At 41.1% G+C, this 19,235-nt stretch overlaps 1 protein-coding gene and 1 long non-coding RNA gene across 8 annotated transcripts in view; one reads left to right on the top strand and one right to left on the bottom strand.

Moving 5' to 3' along the window:
- Positions 1-402: 402 nt before the first annotated feature.
- Positions 403-19,235, bottom strand: part of LOC122868200 (PH and SEC7 domain-containing protein 1-like) — an 82,521-nt gene continuing 63,688 nt past the window's right edge. For all 5 annotated transcript variants that reach the window (XM_044179975.1, XM_044179977.1, XM_044179976.1 and 2 more), the window contains 6 exons: positions 12,393-12,586; positions 10,111-10,181; positions 8,405-8,562; positions 6,655-6,799; positions 5,526-5,669; positions 403-5,388 (listed from right to left, as the gene is read on the bottom strand). In XM_044179975.1, coding sequence (XP_044035910.1) covers positions 5,116-5,388; positions 5,526-5,669; positions 6,655-6,799; positions 8,405-8,562; positions 10,111-10,181; positions 12,393-12,586 — 985 coding nt within the window. In that variant the 3' untranslated portion in view covers positions 403-5,115. The remainder of the gene's footprint in view (positions 5,389-5,525; positions 5,670-6,654; positions 6,800-8,404; positions 8,563-10,110; positions 10,182-12,392; positions 12,587-19,235) is intronic.
- On the top strand, positions 12,640-19,232 carry LOC122868246. Of its 3 annotated transcripts, XR_006376065.1 has the most exons (5): positions 12,640-13,114; positions 13,319-13,420; positions 14,208-14,236; positions 14,718-16,802; positions 16,968-19,232. It is a non-coding gene; the product is annotated as an uncharacterized LOC122868246 (long non-coding RNA). The 3 variants fall into 3 exon arrangements; XR_006376064.1 differs by having other exon boundaries at positions 14,718-19,232; XR_006376066.1 differs by lacking the exon at positions 14,208-14,236 and having other exon boundaries at positions 14,718-19,232.

Genomic DNA, 19,235 nt, shown 5'->3' with positions numbered 1-19,235 from the left:
GCAATACTACAATATTTAAATACTTTGTTACAAGTAAATGTACTGCAGTCAAAATTTTCTTGTGTAAAAGCATGTCAATATTATCAACTAAATGTACTTAAAGTATCTAAAGTAGAATATTCATTATGCAGCAGAATTGCCGCTGTCAGGGATGTATTATTGTATATTATATTATTGGGTCATTATTTCTGATACATTAACATGTAAGCAGCATTTAAATGTTGTAGCTGTAGCTGACGGTATGACAAAACACTGTATTTTAAATGCTCCTTATTTTAAAAATCTTAATCTGCAAAGTATACACCTGTCAAAAAAAATGTAGTAGAGCTCTGACATGAACTTAAGTACAGTACCTGAGTAAATATACTTTGTTATATTCCACACAATGATGTTCGGACACCGTTAAGCTTCCAAAACACTTTTATTTTCATCTTCTATGCCTCCCGAAATGAGAAGCTCACAAACAACATTTCCTTGGTGAGTTTTAACAAGGCAGTGACACATGTAGCTCACTGTATGTGTAGCATAAAACGAACATTGCCTTACCTGCACCGGTCTAAAAAACACTGAGATGGATCAGATCAGACCTTTACATGTAAAAAGATTTGTATGAGCTGGCTCGAGTCTCTAAAACACAACAGCATACAACAGCGTTAAATATAGCCATTTGCTTCATTCACATTGATAGAAAAAAAAAAAGACCATGAGCTCAAGGACAGGAAAAAATGTTGACCTACCTTATATATTAACCCTTCATTTAATACTCTAACCATAATATAAATGAGCAGCAGGCCATAATATCTCATGCTTTATTTACATGTCACATTCAGAAATGAGGCTTTCGTGGGCAGAGATGGAAACAGTACAAGTGCACGTTTAAAGGACAGTTTGCCCAAACTGCTGCGGGCATGCACTGCTGCTTTAACAGAGGTATTCTACCGCTGTGAACGCAGTACGACATGGTGACTTTCACTTGAGCATCACAGAGCAGTCACCAGGGGAACCAGCCATTTCCATGCTAACCAGTGCCATGGAGATCCTGCAGCTGCTCTTTGATGTGAGTGGTGACAACACATGGAGAGAGGAGGCGGGGGGGGGCTCGGAGGATCTGAAGAACTGCATCCACCCGTACTGTATGGAGTGTATAGAGCCTGTGCCGAGATTACCCGTCAGTTATTGCACTCTTTGAAGTTGATTTGATTTAGTTACACAATCTGTTTTTGGATCTCATTTCAGTTACTCATTACTGGGACTTGGTGAAAACAAACATTGTCCAATTAATCTTGGGTTGTACACTCACACAAAAAATAACAACAACAGAAAACTATTACTTATGGTGGACATTATTCAGTTAAATGATCCGATATCAATTCTTAAAATCCCAAGAATGATCTTTGTGATTATTTCTGTTATTGATGAATCTGCTGATTATTTTCTCGATTAATCGTTAAGTCTGTGACATGTTCAAAAATAGTGAAAAATGCAATTTCCGCAGGCCGAAGGCGACGTCTTTAAATTGCCAACGCTCTAAAATCCAAATAGATTTAATTGACTGCCGTATATGTCAAAGAAAAGCAGCAAAACTTCACATTTGAGAAGCTGGAACCAGCAAATGTTTGGCGTTTTTTGCTTAGAAAAAATGACTGCAAAGATGAATCGATTATCAAAATACTGTCGGTTGAAGATGAATTTACCTTTTTGATCGACTAGTTGTTTCAGCTCTCATGTGTACATTTGAGATTGAGTCATTCTTGACCTTGGAAACAGCAGGTGACGAAAACAATAATGTGCTCACAAAGGAAATTTGAACAACTGCATTTTCATAAAAACTGGATGAGGAAGATCGTGTGATACGATCGAAAGCTCCAGAACAGCTACCGGGTGTTGTTTTTGTCAAATGTGTACATTAGTGCTAAATGATAAGCGTGTGGTTGCTTGTTAGGGATGCGCCGTGTGTAAAATGTCGACATTGTGGAAATCAAATGATTGTAATGTCCACAAAAACAGCTGCTTCAGTGTGGAATAAAAATATATTTAAGATTCAAGGATAAAATCTGAGAAGCGCTTTCAAATGTTTGCAATATTGGTATTTATCTGACGTAACTGAATATATCAAGAATGAATGAAAGCAGGACTTTCTGAATCAAAACTCATCATCCTTCCCCTCAGTGGACCATGAATGGCACTCAACATGAGTCTGGCTGCTCTTTGACAGATTGGCCACATTAAAGACAGCAGAGTCAAACACTATTAATAAACACGGAGCTGTAACGTCAAGTTACATCACATAAATGTTCTTTAAAACCACCAGACTGAAAAGTGATATCAGTGGAATGACAAATGGGAAGCGCAGACAAGAAAAGCAGAGGATGAGATGAGATACAGATGAAAATAAGCTGCAGTAGGGCTGCGACTAATGATTATTTTCATTATCGATTAATCATTTGGTCAACAAAACGTCAGAAAGTTGTGAAAAATGGCATCGTAAATGCCTTTGAATTGCTTCTTTTGTCCGATTAACAGTCCAAAACCCAAAGGTACGCAATTTTACTATCACATAAGACAAAGAAAAGAAGGAACTACTCATAGTTACGAAGCTGGAACAGGGGAATGTTTGGCATTTTTGCTTGAAAAATGAATCAAATGATCACAGTTGCTGATTAACTTTCTGTCGATCGACTAATCGACTAATCGTTTCAGCTCTGAACTGCAGGCAGAACGTGATTAAGAGGCAAACACTATGATATGCTTAAGCCTGGATATGAAATCATCTGTTCTAAAAACAAATTACAAACTACACATTTAGAGTTAACAGCATGGGAACTGATGCTGGATGGAAGAAGCGTCAGACAACTGGCTCCTTCGAACAGCATGCACACGCTAACGCACACGCTAACGTACAGCAAGACAGACGTGTAAACACACACTCAGACACACACACACAGACTTGACATCCAAAGTTAGTACAAACAGGCGTTGTCTCATTTAGCCCTGCAGTATCCATCCCCGTCCTCAGGTGAGTGGGTGATGCCATGCATATTAACTGCAGGTGCAGCAGGTGTGATTATGGCTGAAAAAACTGAACGTTGACAGCTCTCCCTGCTGGTCGGACGCTGACACTGCAGCTGCTCAAGGTGTCATTTTAAAGCCTGAGAAGAAAATGGCTATACATCAATAATGAGGTGTATGTGGCTACCAAAATCATATGTTCCAAACATGATATGGTATTTAAACCAGTCCGCCCACACCCTCCTTAATGAGGAGTTTCATTGTCACACACTTTTTTTTTTTTTTTTTTTTTACATTCCTCACCTTTTTCATGCATCTCTGACAACAGCATCAACCCTGATCCCTTTAAAATCATGCTATAAGGTCATAGCGAACCATGCGCTGTCTTTGGAATACTTCCCACGGTAGCTGAAATCCTCACACAAATGAGCAAAATCCAATCTACCAGGTGGCGAAATCCTGTCACAAACACCCTCTGATCACTTACTAATCTTTGATAGGTACATAGGCGTCACTATAATACTCACATTGTGCTGAATTATTACCACCATGTAAAAAAACCCACAAAACAACACATGATTATCGTGTAGCGCTTTTGTGACTTACAAGAAGAAAATGGCAACTTTGAGTGCACCTAATGCATCTTCACAACAGTGTGTTGAATATATTGTAAATATACCGTCATATATCCTACAATATAAGCGTACAGCTGATGGCGCGTTATATACAACATATCCTGGATGTTTACAAACAGTATGGGTAACATATTTCCTTTTATATTTTCTATATCATATTTCATCATACACAGGTGGAATAGGTTCAACATCAACAAACGACTGTAAAATACTGTAAAAATATTGAAAAAACAAGAACATTCAGGGTCTGCCTGGTGAGTGTTAAGGGTTTATAAATGAGAGGCTATAAGTACAGACAAAGATTACACATGTTGGTTATGGCACCGGCATGAGGAAAAGGACTAAATGACCCCAGAGAACAACTTTGCTGCTCTCAGTTTTGCCCTCAAAGTAGTAAAAGGCCTAAAAGAAGCTGTGCTGGATGCAGGCATGCGGATAACTGGAGAAAACAACTTCTGGCCGAGAAATAGAAAGAGAACAGAAGCACACCACGGGACAGAAGCGAAAGCAACTGGGAGAGAGATCGCCTGTTCAAGTAGAGCAAAAAAAAAAAAAAAGAAGAGACCCCTCTTGATGAGATGCAGTTACATTGCTGCACATCAGGAGGACTGCGAACTTCTATTGACATTGTTGCCTCTAATTGGCCATCAGTGACAAGAGGAGAGACGAGCCGCACCACCTCATCATGTTGAATACTGCAGCCACACCCTCAACACTTCATCATTAGGGGCTGTGCACAGTCTGTAGATTCAACTTGATACCACCTTCAGTGAAATACGTACAGGAGCTAGAAGCTGTATTGTCCGGCTCCTGTGTGGAATGTGAACACACCGCGGTGATGTGGCAAAATAAGTAGCTGGAGTGTAATGGCTCCATAAGACCTGGTGATGTTTTACAAGTTCAGTAACTATTACAGCGCTTCAAATCAGAGTGGCGGTAGCAATTCAACTGAAGTCAAATCATCAGTCGTCTAAGATGTGATGTTTTTAAAATGTGTTAACGTGTTTGGTCCCAAAACTGAGTGAAAGGTCAAGAAAAAAGGTGGGAGAACGTGGCCGGAGAGGTGCTTTGAAAGAACAAAAGGGGAGAAAAGGAAAGGATGCTGGATGTACGTCCCTGTCTGGTGCCCTGTTCAATGTATAAGCATCCTCTTTATCTCACTGCACAGTACAGTCTGCTGCTGCACCCAGCGTACGTTCGTCTCTGCAGATCTGTGACCTCCCAGCCGTTCCTCCCACCTCTTGCACCAACATCCTCGCTGGTGTTTCCCAGCCCTCCTCTGTTAGACGAGAAGATTGGGGTGCCGGGTAGGGCGTCGTGGTTGGGGGAGGGTGTGGGGTAGACCCTCACTCCTGCTCCCCCTTCAAGCAGAGCTCCAAACCCTCCTGGATCTCAAATAAAAACCTATGCAGGGAGACAGCCTGCCGCTGGCAGTGCAACGCTGTGCCGCTCCCGGCGCCCCCGCCCCGTCTCACTTCTTGACGGCTTGCCGGTAACTGTGTCTCTGGCCTTCCTGTCGAACCTTGCTGCTGCAGCCGCTGGCTTTGCTGCTGTTGCCCCCATCCCTGGCGCTGCTGGCCTGGCTGACCTGGCTGGCCTGGCTGCTGTCCTGCAGCGTGGGGCTGGAGTGAGCCCTCTGCAGCCCGTTGTCCTCCAGGAGCTGGGACTCGAACACAGACAGGTCATCCTCACCACTCCGGATCTTAGCTCGCAGCAGCATGACATAAGTCGCGTACCGTGTTTTCTATAAAGGTGTGATTGTGTAAGAGACACAGACAGAAGAAACTTAGGACTGGACAATTGAGAGAGCTGCAGTACTGTAATAATGATTTAATGCTTGACTGCCTTTCCCATTTATTTCTTTCTCTGAGTTCAGCTCACCTCAAACTCCAGAAACTCGTCTCGCTGGCGGTACTCTTCCAGCTCGCGCCCTTTGACCTTGCGGTCAGGAGGGTAGGAGCGCAGCTCAGACAGTTCAGTGGAGAGGGATCTGAATCGAGTTTCGTGGGATCTGACCTGCTCCTCCTGTAAAGCACAAGGTCAACACTGACATCACGAGGAAGATGAAGGAAATAATAAACACCCGCCTTCTTTAATTTTTATCCCACTGCATTACTGACTCCCACACCCACCTGTGCACCTGTTCCCAATCAGCTCCAAAATCAGCTCCCCCACATTTACACCGGCCACTTTCCCTCAGTTCCACATTATTTGGATCTTTTAATGGCCAGTATGAACAGGAGGAATGATTACAGCAAGCAAAAACTGTTTCACTGTTCATATGGGCACCTGACACTGAGCCATTACAACTATATACACTATCAATTTCAATGTTGTTATGGAATAATGTATTTTATGTTCCCCTGTAGCCAAAGCTGAATATTATTTAGTTTTTTTCTTGTATTAAAAACAATCCTATGTATGTTAGAGTATTGGTGCCACTGTGACAATAAATATAAATATCTAGTTATAACAAGACACTGTCATGTTATCATGACATATTTTATTCAAAGGTGGACTGCAGAGAGGTGAGCAACAAGAAAAGTTGTACTGAGAAACTGAGCACATATTTTCTCATGATGGCAGTAAGATACTCTCATAGCTTTGATTGCTATCAGCCTATTTACTGATGTTACTTATTAAATTTGTGTCTTGAGCTGTAAAAAACAAACATCCTGAGTGTGTTTCCACTTTCATTTCACAACAGATCAGCAGGAGTAATGAAATGCCTGCAAACACAGCCACTAGTGGCCACTAGTAATATATTACAGTTGTGTTAAGTGGAGTGTTTATTCATGAAAATTTAATAGTGATTACTCTGCCATTATGTTATGAAAAATTACGCGCCCACCCCTTTTGAAAATGGCTGTACAGAACAGATCATTATTCTTATTTTGAAAGATTTGTATCGGCTTCCCCTTATGAATTACACAGGATCCTGGACTTTACTCAGACCAGGTTCAGCCCCCTTCAGGACTAGCTGAGAAATAGCTATTAAACATTAAGATACCTCAGACAGTTTTGACATCGTCCCCGGCAGCAGCGGCCGGCTGAACTTCTTCTGGGAGCCGATGGCTGCTGGGAAGGGAGGAGCTGAGAACATGGCGGCCACCGTGTTGATCCGCGTGATCCAAGACTGCATCTGCTCCGCGTTCCTGCGATGGATAATACGCGCCCACGCATGCATACACAATATGCACACATAGACACATACACACAACAAACACACAAAAGCAATTACAAACAGATATGAAACTCCAAAACACAGCGAGTAGGTCCAGACACATCAGTTCCTCTACATGGCTAGCTTACAACATCAAAGGGATAATTATCAGTGAACGCAGCCTTGCTGTTGACAAAGAAATTATTTTGGAGCCAATTAATGCATGAGAGAAAAGGGCCTGTTTTACACTAACAGACCCATTAGGAGCCCATGAGAAATATCAGATTGAATCAGACAGCCTTGCTTAAATCCCCGGGGAGAGACAGAGAGAGAGAAAGAGAGGCAAAGAGGAAGAGAGACAGAAAGAGGAGAGAGACACAGAGAGGGGTACAGTATCTGGGACAAATGCAAGCTGCAACTGGAGCACAGAGCCTGTCCTCCTGGGGGCTGAAACATGTGGCCACTCATGTGCCACTTCCTGGATCCTGATAACACACACATGCACACCTCCACTGTGCTCTTAACATTCACTATATATCCTGTTCAACATGTGCGTGTAGCATTGATCCGTGTGCTCTCAGCATGTGTTCTGCACACCATGGGCACATGTGCGCAGCTGGCTCTGCATTTTGTCAGCTGAGGTTGGATGCTCAGCTGGCCAGCCACAGCTACACTACACGGCCAAAAGTATGTGGACACCATAGTATTACACTCGTGTGTGATTGCTGAACACATCATTCCAAAAACTCTTCTGGTTAAAGGCTTTCCACCAGATTTTGGACCCTGGCTGCACAAGAACATTAGTGAGATCCAACACTGATGTTTGGTGATCAGGTCTGGCTCACAGTCTGTGATCCAGTTCATCCCAAAGGTGATGGATGGGGTTTAGCTCAAGTTCCCCCACACCAAACTAAGAAAACCATTGTGTACGGGGGGGGTGTAGTCATAATGAAACAGGGAAGGGACTTGACAATGAAGTCTGTTTACACGCATTTAAGTAACCGGGTTACAGTCGGCTTTCTCCAGAAAGCGGATTTCTTAAATTACATGTAAATAAGGTACATGTAAATCGGGGTAGGGGATTAGAAAAAACCTGGTTTCCCCAACTAGAGAATTCTGATTTCTTGGCCATGTAAACAGGTTTCTAATGTGCCTTTTACGAGACTGCAGACAGGAAAGGTAACATCGGAGTGTGTGGATGAAAGGAGAGATAGTTACACACAGCGATGCATCCTTGTAATTGAAATTCTTCTACTAAAAACTAAGGGGCCTAGCACAAACCTTGAAAAACAGCTCACAAGTACACAACTGTGGATAAGGACAGGCCTTTTGACCACATACTGTAGTTTGGACCGAGGCTACTGGTCCGAAAAAGAAATATGGCTCAAGGGGTGAGCTTCAAGATAAGACAAGGGTCCATCTCTGCTGGACTGGGTACGATTAAAGTTTAGTTTTTTCACATTGGGTTTGGTTTGAATTTTAAAGTCTGCTGCAGATGCTGTGCAGCTTTCCATGCACACATGCTGTACATTGTAGGTGTGTGTACAATTCTCTCTATATTATTTCAGCTCAGTGAGAAACATAAAACAGGACTCACGGTGCCTGGAAGAGATACACCCTCCAGTCAGCAGTTCGCAGGTAAAAGACGTTGGGCCTCTTGCTGTAGTCCGAAGCTTTCATGGCCAGAGAGTGGTGGATGGACACAGCGTTCTTCAGGTCCTCCTCAGATAGCTGTTTATCAGGCCTGTATTCCCCCTGCCACGACAATTATAAATAAGAAATGAACGCTATGATTAACACCTAGGGGTCTTATTTTTTATTAAAGTCGCTGAGCTGACTAAGAACATATTTTATTGGAGGAGTGGCGAGAGGGTAAAGGGCTGCATACATTCGAACTGAAAACAACTGATAATTACAAATCTGTGGAAGTGGAAGGTGATCATATATTCCTTCTATGGACTAAAATGATTTCAGATGCTCATATACAACCAAAACAACTTAATGTCAAGTAGCGAGTGCTGTTTTCACCCTCAGTGGGGGTCTCTGATCTAAACGGATCTGGTGCTGGACTAGAGAACATTAGGGCTGGGTATTGTTTGAAATACTAGCGTCGGTATAATACCTGAGTTTTCCAAAACAAGACTTTTTGTGATACCTCACTTGATGTTTTGACACCACACAGAAAAACATGAAAAAATACAAACAAGGCTGCCTCCATGATAGAAATATAAAGTATCCTGAATCTTTCATGAATTTCCATGACTGGAGATGAGAATTTTGAACAAAGTCAGACTCTACATTTAAAGTACCGTGATAATGTCCATTTGACACAAGAAAAAAATAATCATAACAACAAATAATGTACAGAAAAACTCGTAAAAGTCTTCTTAAATGAGGGGCTAACTTGCTATGAAGTGATTAAAGTGGGTATTGTTTGAAATTACTAATGCTGGTACAATAGCTGCGTTTCAGTAACAAATCCATCCTTTTTTCTGATACCTTACTTTGAGGAATATGAATGTTTTTTCTACAAAAGAAGTCTAAAACTGGCAAAATTTTGATTTAATTTAGGATTAAATTAATCAAGTAAACAAGACTTAGAGTCTGAGCAGACATTTGATCCCAACTTTTCAGTACTTAACAGTTTGATACTCGGTGCTACGGACACATTTCAGTCGGTAAAAAAAAAGTACTGAGGTTCGATAAATACCCGGCTCAAGAAAACAAAGCTACGGTGTCACTACAGGCTCAAAAATACAAACTTCGCTTGAGGGATGTTGTATTTTTCTCTCCATTCAGGAGGAAGTTGGAGCAACGGTGGTCTGTTATGCTGGCAGAGGTTTCCCCACACCAAAGCCAAGTCTGCATGGCTCCTCTGCACAGTGGACATTATGTCATAGCACTTTTTGGACACGTAAATAGGAAATGGGGCTCCAGTTTAAGGTCTTAAGTGACTCCGTTGGATAGATTGCTTGATTGTTACTGTGAAAATGTTTTTTTGCCTTTGATATTTTGTTAAAGAAAGGCATTTTGGGGATTATGTGTAAGCAGGTGACATGATACAAAAGACCATTTTTGTTATCCACCGTGGGGCTAAATATTCACCTTCCGTTACAAATTTGTTGCTGGCATGAAAGTAAAATAGAACATTTATGGAGATGCATTCACCTGTTACTTTAAAGGCTGAATAATGAATATCAAGTAGTAGCTGTTACAAATTGCTTCTCACACAGCCTTTTAGACCTTTTTTTACTGGCACAAGTGTATGTACATGTATACACTGTAATAATGTGAGCGACTTACTTTTTGCAGATAGAGAATTAACCCTTTTAGGATGCCATAGAAGGTCTTCCACCCTCTCTTCCCTCTTGGTGCTGCGAGGAGGAGAAAAGGTGTTAACATTACACCTGTAGTTATGGACACTAAGTCATAGTCGTATACAATGAACCTCTCCCCAAAACAATACAAAAGACATTAACTGATCAAATAAAAATACATATAAATACAAACGCCATAAAGAAAAATGACAGCACCGTTTTATGCTTTTGTAAAAGATCTACTTAAATTTATATTCTCTACTGTGGCCGTTTTGCCATATTCCAAATTTCAAAGCCACTTAGTCGGTAAAGTTTGTCTTAGTTTTAACTCGAGTTCCACTTAATTAAATCCAGCTTTCGTCTTTATTAAACTACTGTACTGTACAAGTCCAGGAGGCAGGGAAAACGTTGAATGAGGGTTTATTTGAAGATATAGATCACAACATCACAGCAGGGGATTCTTATCATGGATGTATTAAGGAGAACTGGTTCGATCCCGGCTTCCTCCAGCCCACATGACGAAGTGCCCTTTGGCAAGATAGTGAACCCCAAATTGCTCCTGAGGGCTGTGTCTTTGGTGTGTGTGTGACTGCGTTAGTTTCTTTGGACTGATGAGCAGTTGGCACCTGCCATCACTGTATGAATGTGTGTGAAGTGTGAAGCGCTTTGAGAAGACTCAGAAGACTAGAAAGACTAGAAAATGTTTTTATATTCTGATTACAAAAGAGTCCTTTCGGGGGGGGTTTGAGACATTCAAAAAAAAGTATTCAGCATTATACAGCCAATAACTGTGTGCGGGAAAAATGCTTTTTGGGCCAGTGTGCGTAACGTGACGAACGTGGACATTGCAATACCCCGTGTGGCCACTACGCCAAAATCACTTCGCAGCCCAGCTCCGATCCTGGGGCCGTGATTCTTATCCAGAACCTACATCTGGCACTTGATGTTACATCCCTATTAAAACCATGTTTCATAACACGTTATCACATGGTAAAAACTTTGTTTTGATCAAAATCTGCAGACTTTTGCGGCTCTACATCTTACTAGCGCCACGTTGTTCTTTGGCGCTCCTTAGCGCTAAACGTCTTTCCACGCGCGCACTATAAAACTAGCTTACGGCACTAAAAGCTGTCATTAATGATAAAAATATATGTACCTGTATTCTAGCACTTAAAGAGAGTAAAATAGCAAATATAAACATAACCTTAGCATAGTCCACCTATAATACAATATTCAATGTACACTGAAACGTTGTATAAACTTCAGGAATATCACAACTTATAAAGCATGTGATAACATTTGCTATTTGGTAACAATTTACCAAATAGAATATGTGCTTAACTGGCTGTTACATCTCTTTATATGTATCGACTAATCCGAAAGCTGACTCATGTATGTGCTCTCTCTCTCTCTCTCTCTCTCTCTCTCTCTCTCTCTCGAGTTGGACAGAACGTATTCACACTGACAGTGGAAGCAGAGATGTTTGGGTTGCTCGCTCTTGGCATTTGCCCTCTTCAACAAATAGGACGCCTATGTGAACGCGGTAATTATTCAGTGCGAAAATACTTGTGTGAAGAGCCATCCCTGGTCGGTCGGTTGTCGACATGCCACTCAGAATGCAAAGATGAGGATTTAATGGAGAATCATTTAAAGAGAAAGATGCTTGTGGTTTTTTCATTTTGAACTTTAGTGACGGTGCAGCTAACACCACAGAACAGTCAGTGTGATGTTTAGCGACTCGCAGGTGTAAAGACGTCCAACTGTGTTTTAGATTATAAGCTTTATTTCGACTGTGACTAAGGTAACAGCTTCTACAGGATCTCCTGGTTGCATTTCCTGGTAAAAGCTGCACTCAAGCAGTTTAAAAGTAAAATCCTACACATGCATTACAGTGCTATGCACAGGTTTTAAAGTGAGATGCCACTGCAGTAATGGCAGCTTGCTTACTCTCACCTTCAATCCGGATTCATCTTCAATAGTCTTGATACTAATACTACAGAAACCGAGCAGTGGTAACACACCGTACAGTGCGCGCTCCACATGGCACGACATACAGTATTATTGGGGCTGTGTGCTGCAGCGTTGTGGGTTTAGGTAAAAGAAGATGGATAAATTCAACTGAGCAAACTTTATCTGCTGATGACGATCAGAGGCTCTAAAACAGCTACTAAATGGACCTTGAGGTGAGGTTGTTTTGTCGACTTCTGTTTCTGAGGGTAAGAATGACTTTTGAACCTCGATTTGGAGAAATGAGGGTCTGAGGCGTACTTCTCTTGCCGTCCGAGTCGGCGTGGACTTTGCGGACCAGGAATCCGTTTTTGTACAGCAGCATTCCGGACGGCTCCATCCCGTCCGACAGGGGCTTCCCACTGCTGCTGACCCGCTTCATCGATCTCGAGGCGTTGGAGTCACACAGGCTGTCCCCGAGCTCCGAAAACGACTTCCGCAGCTCTTCCTCGTCGCTATGGAGACAGAAAAAAAATGTTTTTTTTTAAAAACAAGATGCCATGGTGATCAACACTTATGTGTCACGTCTCATTAGCAACGCGAATAAACACATCATCATTCATCCTGTCCATTTGCCTCTCACTCTGTGCTTGTTACACAAGGAACAGCACAGGACAAGAGGTCCAGAGATTTCACACACTTACTGGGAAACTTTCATTTCATACAGTACACATGAGTAATATCGCTGGTGTCTTGGCAGAGCTTTTGTTGCACAAGACGTTTACAAAGCATCACGTATCTGGGGGAAACCTGAGTGAATGAAGCTGTCTTCAAAGCTGTAATTGTGTGTTTTCCTCTCGCTGTGCTCTGCTGCTGTTCTCCTGAGAAGCAGTCCGCTCTCCTTGATCAAAAAGTACCACAGCGAAAGAGCGACACCATCTATCTCGTTCCAGCTTTGAGGTGAAAAACAGGGGCATCTTCACCCGGGGGACGCATCACGGTTGCTCTTCCTCCTCTTGATGCTCACAAGAAGCCTCACAGAGGTGAGAAAGACTGTTGTTTCTTGCAACAGAAATTGAGGCCTTACAGACTTACAGAGAAAGCCCCCTTATTCTATTTCCTAACAAAATCAGGTGGAAGCTTTTAGTTTAAATCTCAAATTAGCAGCTACAAGGATGAATAGTACTAAACGTAATTTATAGCACAGTAATACAACAGACAATCTTAATTATATCTTAATTTCTAAGACAACATGGATGAGAAAGAACGGAAATTTGAACATCTACATTTCCAACTGCTGAGGAAGTTTGTGTGACACAGTCGAAAGCTCCACAACAATGGACTTTGTGGTGAGATTTGACAACGTCAATAATATTAATATTAAGGAGACAATAATATTAACAATATTTGTACTCATTTTATTTGATTCGGCCTCTTTTTTATTATTTTTATTCTTTCTACCTGATCCAAACCTTTGCTGTTCACTTTTGTCTTGTTGTTTTATGTTTGCCTTTTGTAAAGCACTTCGACATTGCTGGTTTTGGTTTTATTATAATTCAAAAAATACAAACTTTATAATGATATTGTTGTATAGCTGCTTTTAGCTACTATGCTGCACTCAGCCACTTTCAAATCTACATGAAAAACTCTGTGTTCTCCTGTGTCTTTGATTGATTGGTGTCTCTACTGCACTTTTATTTCCTTTGCTGCATTTGGGGCGACTTACAACTCATTACTGAACTGTAACTGCACTGTGACTGTATATCTGGTATCTTCCATTTGTATTTTATTTCATTTTATGTATTTTATTTGTAATTTTTAAACTCTTAATTGATTACTCTGGTTTTTATTGCTTATTGTTATTAAATGTTATTCTAATGCTTTTCTCTGCCTACGTAAAGCATTTTGAATTATATATATATAAATAAAACTGCCTGCCTATAGCTGGACTAAATTGTAGGTTGGTCCTGTTTTGCTGAACTGCGATTATAATATTTCACACCCCCCCGATAGGGAGTAGATATTCTGTCTCTTTTGTCCTTTAAATCCCAATTTCTGACCTAATTCTTTATATATCTATTTTCTTTCTATTTTCATTTGGTTTTCTTCCTGTCCTGTCCTATTCTGATGCTACAGTTCTCAGAGGCACAGATGATGTAGACCCGGTAACAGAGCCACCAAGCGTCATGTGCAGTAACATGCTGCTCATTGTTTCATTTTTGTTTTATTTATGTTTTTTAATCACTGGGAATGTTTCTGAGCCATCTATACTCCTACTTATCATGTTGCTGATTTAGTGGTTTCCTTTCACTTCTTTGCAAACTGCTTATATTGGCTTCTGCAGTTAATTGCTCCTTTGTATGTCACTACATATTATGTTAAAGGATAACTCTGCTTTACTAAAACATGGGTGTTATTTTCATAGTTTTTTACCACCATTCCTCTCAGTAATAATAACATTGTACTCACCGAGTTAATTAGTAATTATCTAAAGTGTCTATCCAATAAACGTTACAGTGATGTTCAGAGGATGAAAGAGGTGGAATTCTCTATTTATTCCCCCTCCTAATTTGTATTTATCTTGCATTTTTGTCTACTAGCCACCTTTTCTAATTTGAATGTGTTTTATCACTGTTTTATTACCAGATCTGCTGGGATCTGGGAACAGCGCTAAAAAGCAGTCAGGAGCACAACGTTTTCCTGAGGGATTATTACCAACACCTCAGGTGCGCTAACTTTCAGTTTTACCTTCAAATAAAGTGAAAATCTGGCTGTACTGTAAGTTTGGTTACAACCTGTCTGATCATCTTGGTGAGTACTTGGTTAATTACTCTGTTGAGTACAATGTTATCATTACTGATAGCAATGACAGACAAAAAATAAGAAAATAAGTTGTAATAAACTGACTCATCCTGTAATTCTAATTAAAAACTGGTCAAAAGAAAGAGAGCGAACAGTATTACAGTAAAGCCAGCGCGCCAAAAATCTGCAACTGGAGCACTGACATGTCTCAGAATATAATGTAATTTACCAGACTCCATTCTTTATTAAAGTAAGTTTTCAGGCTAAGAGTTGTTGCTGGTGGATTTGAAGTTTTTGTGCACACCGTTCATTAGAAACACGCCTTGAGGAGCCATCTTTGTAAATGAGGATCCTGATGAGCTACTGGGTTCTGGCTGTCTTCGACTGCAGCTTTACTTCTATAACGACTCTCATGTGCAGTGTGTGTGTGTGTGTGTGTGTGTGTGTGTGTGGATTTCCTGCAAAACAAGTCTCTTTATGCTTGTCTTTTCGAACTCTTTATTCAAAAAGTGAACAGTACATTTATATTTTTATTGCAATCTGGATTTCTTGCCCCATCCAGGTTTGTTTTTTTATCTCATATCCGTGTGTAGTAACCCCTGTTTTAATTTCTTTTGTGTTTTATTTAGTTTATTATTGTTTCAATACCAATTTTAAATGTTTTATCATCCAATTTTTGTTTTTATCTTATATTCTTGTCTACTATCCCCCTTTTTATTACTGTTTTATTACCGTTTTTTTAAATGTTGTATCTTTAATATTTGTGTATCCATCAGCATGTTTGTTAAAATCCTTGTAAACCTCTGTTTTTTAGTAGCGCTGTACTAATAACGAATATTACATGAATATACTGTATATTACAGTATATTATAAATAATGTAAGTGAGAGAGAAAATGTACTTGTGTTGCATTTGAATGATGGACAATAGTTACTATACACATTTCTACAGCAGTTCTGATCCCATTCTCTAAATTATCCCTTACAATGCACTGTGTGCATTCTTTTAGTGTTTTTAAAGGGATTTGTCACATTAGGAGATGATAGATGCTTTAGGCAACAACACCAAGTGTCTCTGCATCTGCGTAGTGAGGTAACATGGCAATTCCACTTGTTACCTCACCAGGCGGCACCCATGCAAAAGTTCAGCCTGAAAATAGAATAATGGCTGGATGCCGACCCCCCCCCCCCCGAGACCACGCTATGAGTAACCAACAGTACATAACAGCAGTTAACCCCGTGCAGGAGCCAGAGATAGAAAGGGAGGCAGAGACAGAGCCAATGAGCATGTAGCCTGTTGCCTGGTAACTGCCGGCCTGCCTGAATCCCATTCCACACAGAGACGAAGTCGAGAGGAGCTGGGAAGTGGGGGGATGGATGGAGGAGAGAGATAGAGAAGTGAGGAGACAGCGACAGAGAGGGGGGAGAGAGGGCAGAAAAAAAGACAAAGCTGATCCTTCTCAGATGGCAGAACATTATCCACAATAATATGGAAGAGGGGAAAGAGGAAGAGTAAAAACTAAAGAAAGGTGAGGAAAAGAGAAAAAGAGGAGAGGAAACGAAAAGAGAGGAACACAAAAAAGAAAGGAAAGGGTGGGAAAAGAAAGAGATATAAACTTATATTTTTGCTTAACAAAAGGAGCCAAAGTTCTGTAAAATGTTTTCTAAACACAGGCAGCCACACAGGAGTTTTACTTAAATAAAATACTCTAAAATTGGCAAAATTTTGAGTTAAATTTGGAACTGTCTGATTGAAGAATAAAGGCCTTTTCACATTCAGTTAGTCTTGGTTTCACATTGCAATTATGCAAGCGCATTAAAGAACAATACGTGACATACCTACGTCCTGTCGTCATCACCTAAATGATTTGCGTCTCCCTATACTTGTAGACGGGCGTGCGTCTGATGTCGGCGTGTTGTCAATCCAGCAGGTAGCCTTCTATCGCAGTTTTTTGAATGAATGGAGAAAAATGAATGAACAGATTCATTTCATTGCCGTTATAATAATATTATTACGGCATTACTACCAGACCGGTCTCCTCCTCTCTCCATGTGCTACCGCAGCTCATTTTGTTTTGTTGTTTTTCCTTTTTCAGGTTCTGACGATAGCCTGCCAGAACTTCCTGTAATTGGTCCATCCAAAAAAATGTTTTCACACTTGAAACTAAACAAACCATGGTTCAATTTGATCCGGGCCGAGACCACCTCTTTTCTTTTTGTCGGACCAAGGTCTCGGCTGTCGAGTTTTCACACCTGAAATTTTGGTTCGGATCAAACTAAAAAGCACTGAGGTTTGATCCCCTGCCCTAATGTTTAGTGTCACATGACGCGGCAGGATGGCACACAGCCTGCTCTCCTACTGCAGGTGAGAGGTGGCGGCAGACAACAGTAAGACAGGATGATTAGAGCCATTGAGGGAGGAGAAAAGTGATTAACAGAATAAAAAGAATAATAGAGCAGATGGGTCTGTCTCTCATTTCATGTACAGCATGCGTCGTTCTCCATCGTATTATTTTTCTGCCATTTTCACGCCGTTTCTATCCAGAGATCTGAATCTTCCTGTATCTCCGACTTGTTGCGTCTCTCTTTCAGAGCACAATGCCCACCACCACCAGCACCACCTCTCCCTCTGCTCTCCACCCCCGCTCCTGAATGAGGAAGCCTGTGTGTACTGTATATGTCTGTGTTGTATATGTGTGTGTGTGTGTATGCGAGTGAAGAACATGTGGGTGCATCCAACTGCACTGTTGAGAGTGGCCATGTGCGTGTCTTTCTCTGTGGGGGTGTGAAATAACATCCATCGCTGTGTTTCGCGGTGTGTTTCTCATCGGGGCGCAACAATACACATACTGCATACTGCCCACACACAGACAAACACACACCTGTAATGAGATGTACATGCCAGATTTCACATACAATTTGTACTCATATAATCATTGTTAATTGTTTAATAATTAATAATAATAATCGTTTTAGTGTCTGAAAATCACACCTCTATCGCAGGCCTTTGACTATACTGTGTGATGGTGTTTTTTAAAGCCTCAATCTCAGAGTAAATTAGTAAATCAATGCTGGTCTGGTCTAAATATAGAATAGAGTAGAATATACACTTTATCGTGCTGTGATTACAATTTGCACGTGCACGAGGACAAACAAAAGCAGCATTTACAGCCTCAGAACTGACGTGCATCAGTCACAGGGTGTTGGTCCTTGTGTTGTGATCTCCGTCAATGAGTTTGCAAGTGAAGAAATGTCCTCTGTGTGATGAAATATGCATCAACTAAGCAAGTAGGGTGTGAAAGTGGTGGCAAAAGTGACACTGTGCTCTGCTTCCAAACAGGGTTTTCAAAGCAGAACTCCGCCACAGACAGAATTTACTCTACTCGAATGATCTCGGCCGGCTAAAATATTAAAAATGAACATGTGCAGCCAAACCCAAAAAAAAAACAACAACAAAAAAACAGACTGCTGTGAGATGAATCTCTTAATCTGTAATTAATGTTGTTTGGAGGTGGATTCTCTCTTTGCTTGATGGTGTTTACGTGTCTAGAAATGACGTCTTTTCTAACCCAGCGTGGCCTCTTATGCGGTGGCAGTGTTTAAATAGCTGTCTATATGTCAGTGGAGATGTTTGAACTGGATTGCTTGCCTCTCTGTGGATCTCCTCCTCGATCTGCTCCTCTGACCACTTTTATTCAGCTGCTTCGGGAGCGCTGCTGCAGCTATTTTTGGAGAGGTAGTGGGAGGCTGTGGTCACACCTTTGTACAGGATGCAGGTAAGGAGCCATTTAAATGGAGTTGCCATTCTCTCGCTCTCTCTCTCTCTTAGTCATTGTCTCTTTCTGGTTTTTCTTGCTTTTCATGTTCACATGTACAGAAGCCAACACGTACACATATATACAATTTATTTCCTGTGTACATTTGCATGTACAGTACATCTGTTAGTGTGTGTGTGTGTGTGTGTTTGCTGCTGAGAGAACACAGGGAGGAAAGAGCAATGCGGTAGCTATGGAGTCGTATCCATGGTGCCGTAACTATGGCAACAAAGCTTGGAAAGCTAGTGACTTAATTGGCATCTCTGAGGCACTCTTGAGCTGCGATCCAGAATAGCAACCCTTGACACACTAATGTTCCCTTCACATGCCAGACAACACACACGTCATTAATGAGGATGCTAACAAGTTAATCAATATCTCTTAATGTTTCCTGCCCTTCAGGACAGTGTGTGTGTGTGTGTGTGTGTGTGTGTGTGTGTGTGTGTCTGGAGCTTTAAATGTGTTTGAGTTAATCATAGACAAAGGAAAGGACAGAGACAGTCACAGAGGAGGTAAATAATATCAACATAAAGTCAATTTAAAATGACT

The sequence above is a fragment of the Siniperca chuatsi genome, linkage group LG20 (assembly GCF_020085105.1).
Source record: "Siniperca chuatsi isolate FFG_IHB_CAS linkage group LG20, ASM2008510v1, whole genome shotgun sequence".
Taxonomy (NCBI): Eukaryota; Metazoa; Chordata; class Actinopteri; order Centrarchiformes; family Sinipercidae; genus Siniperca; species Siniperca chuatsi.
This window is presented reverse-complemented; position numbering and strand designations above follow the sequence as displayed.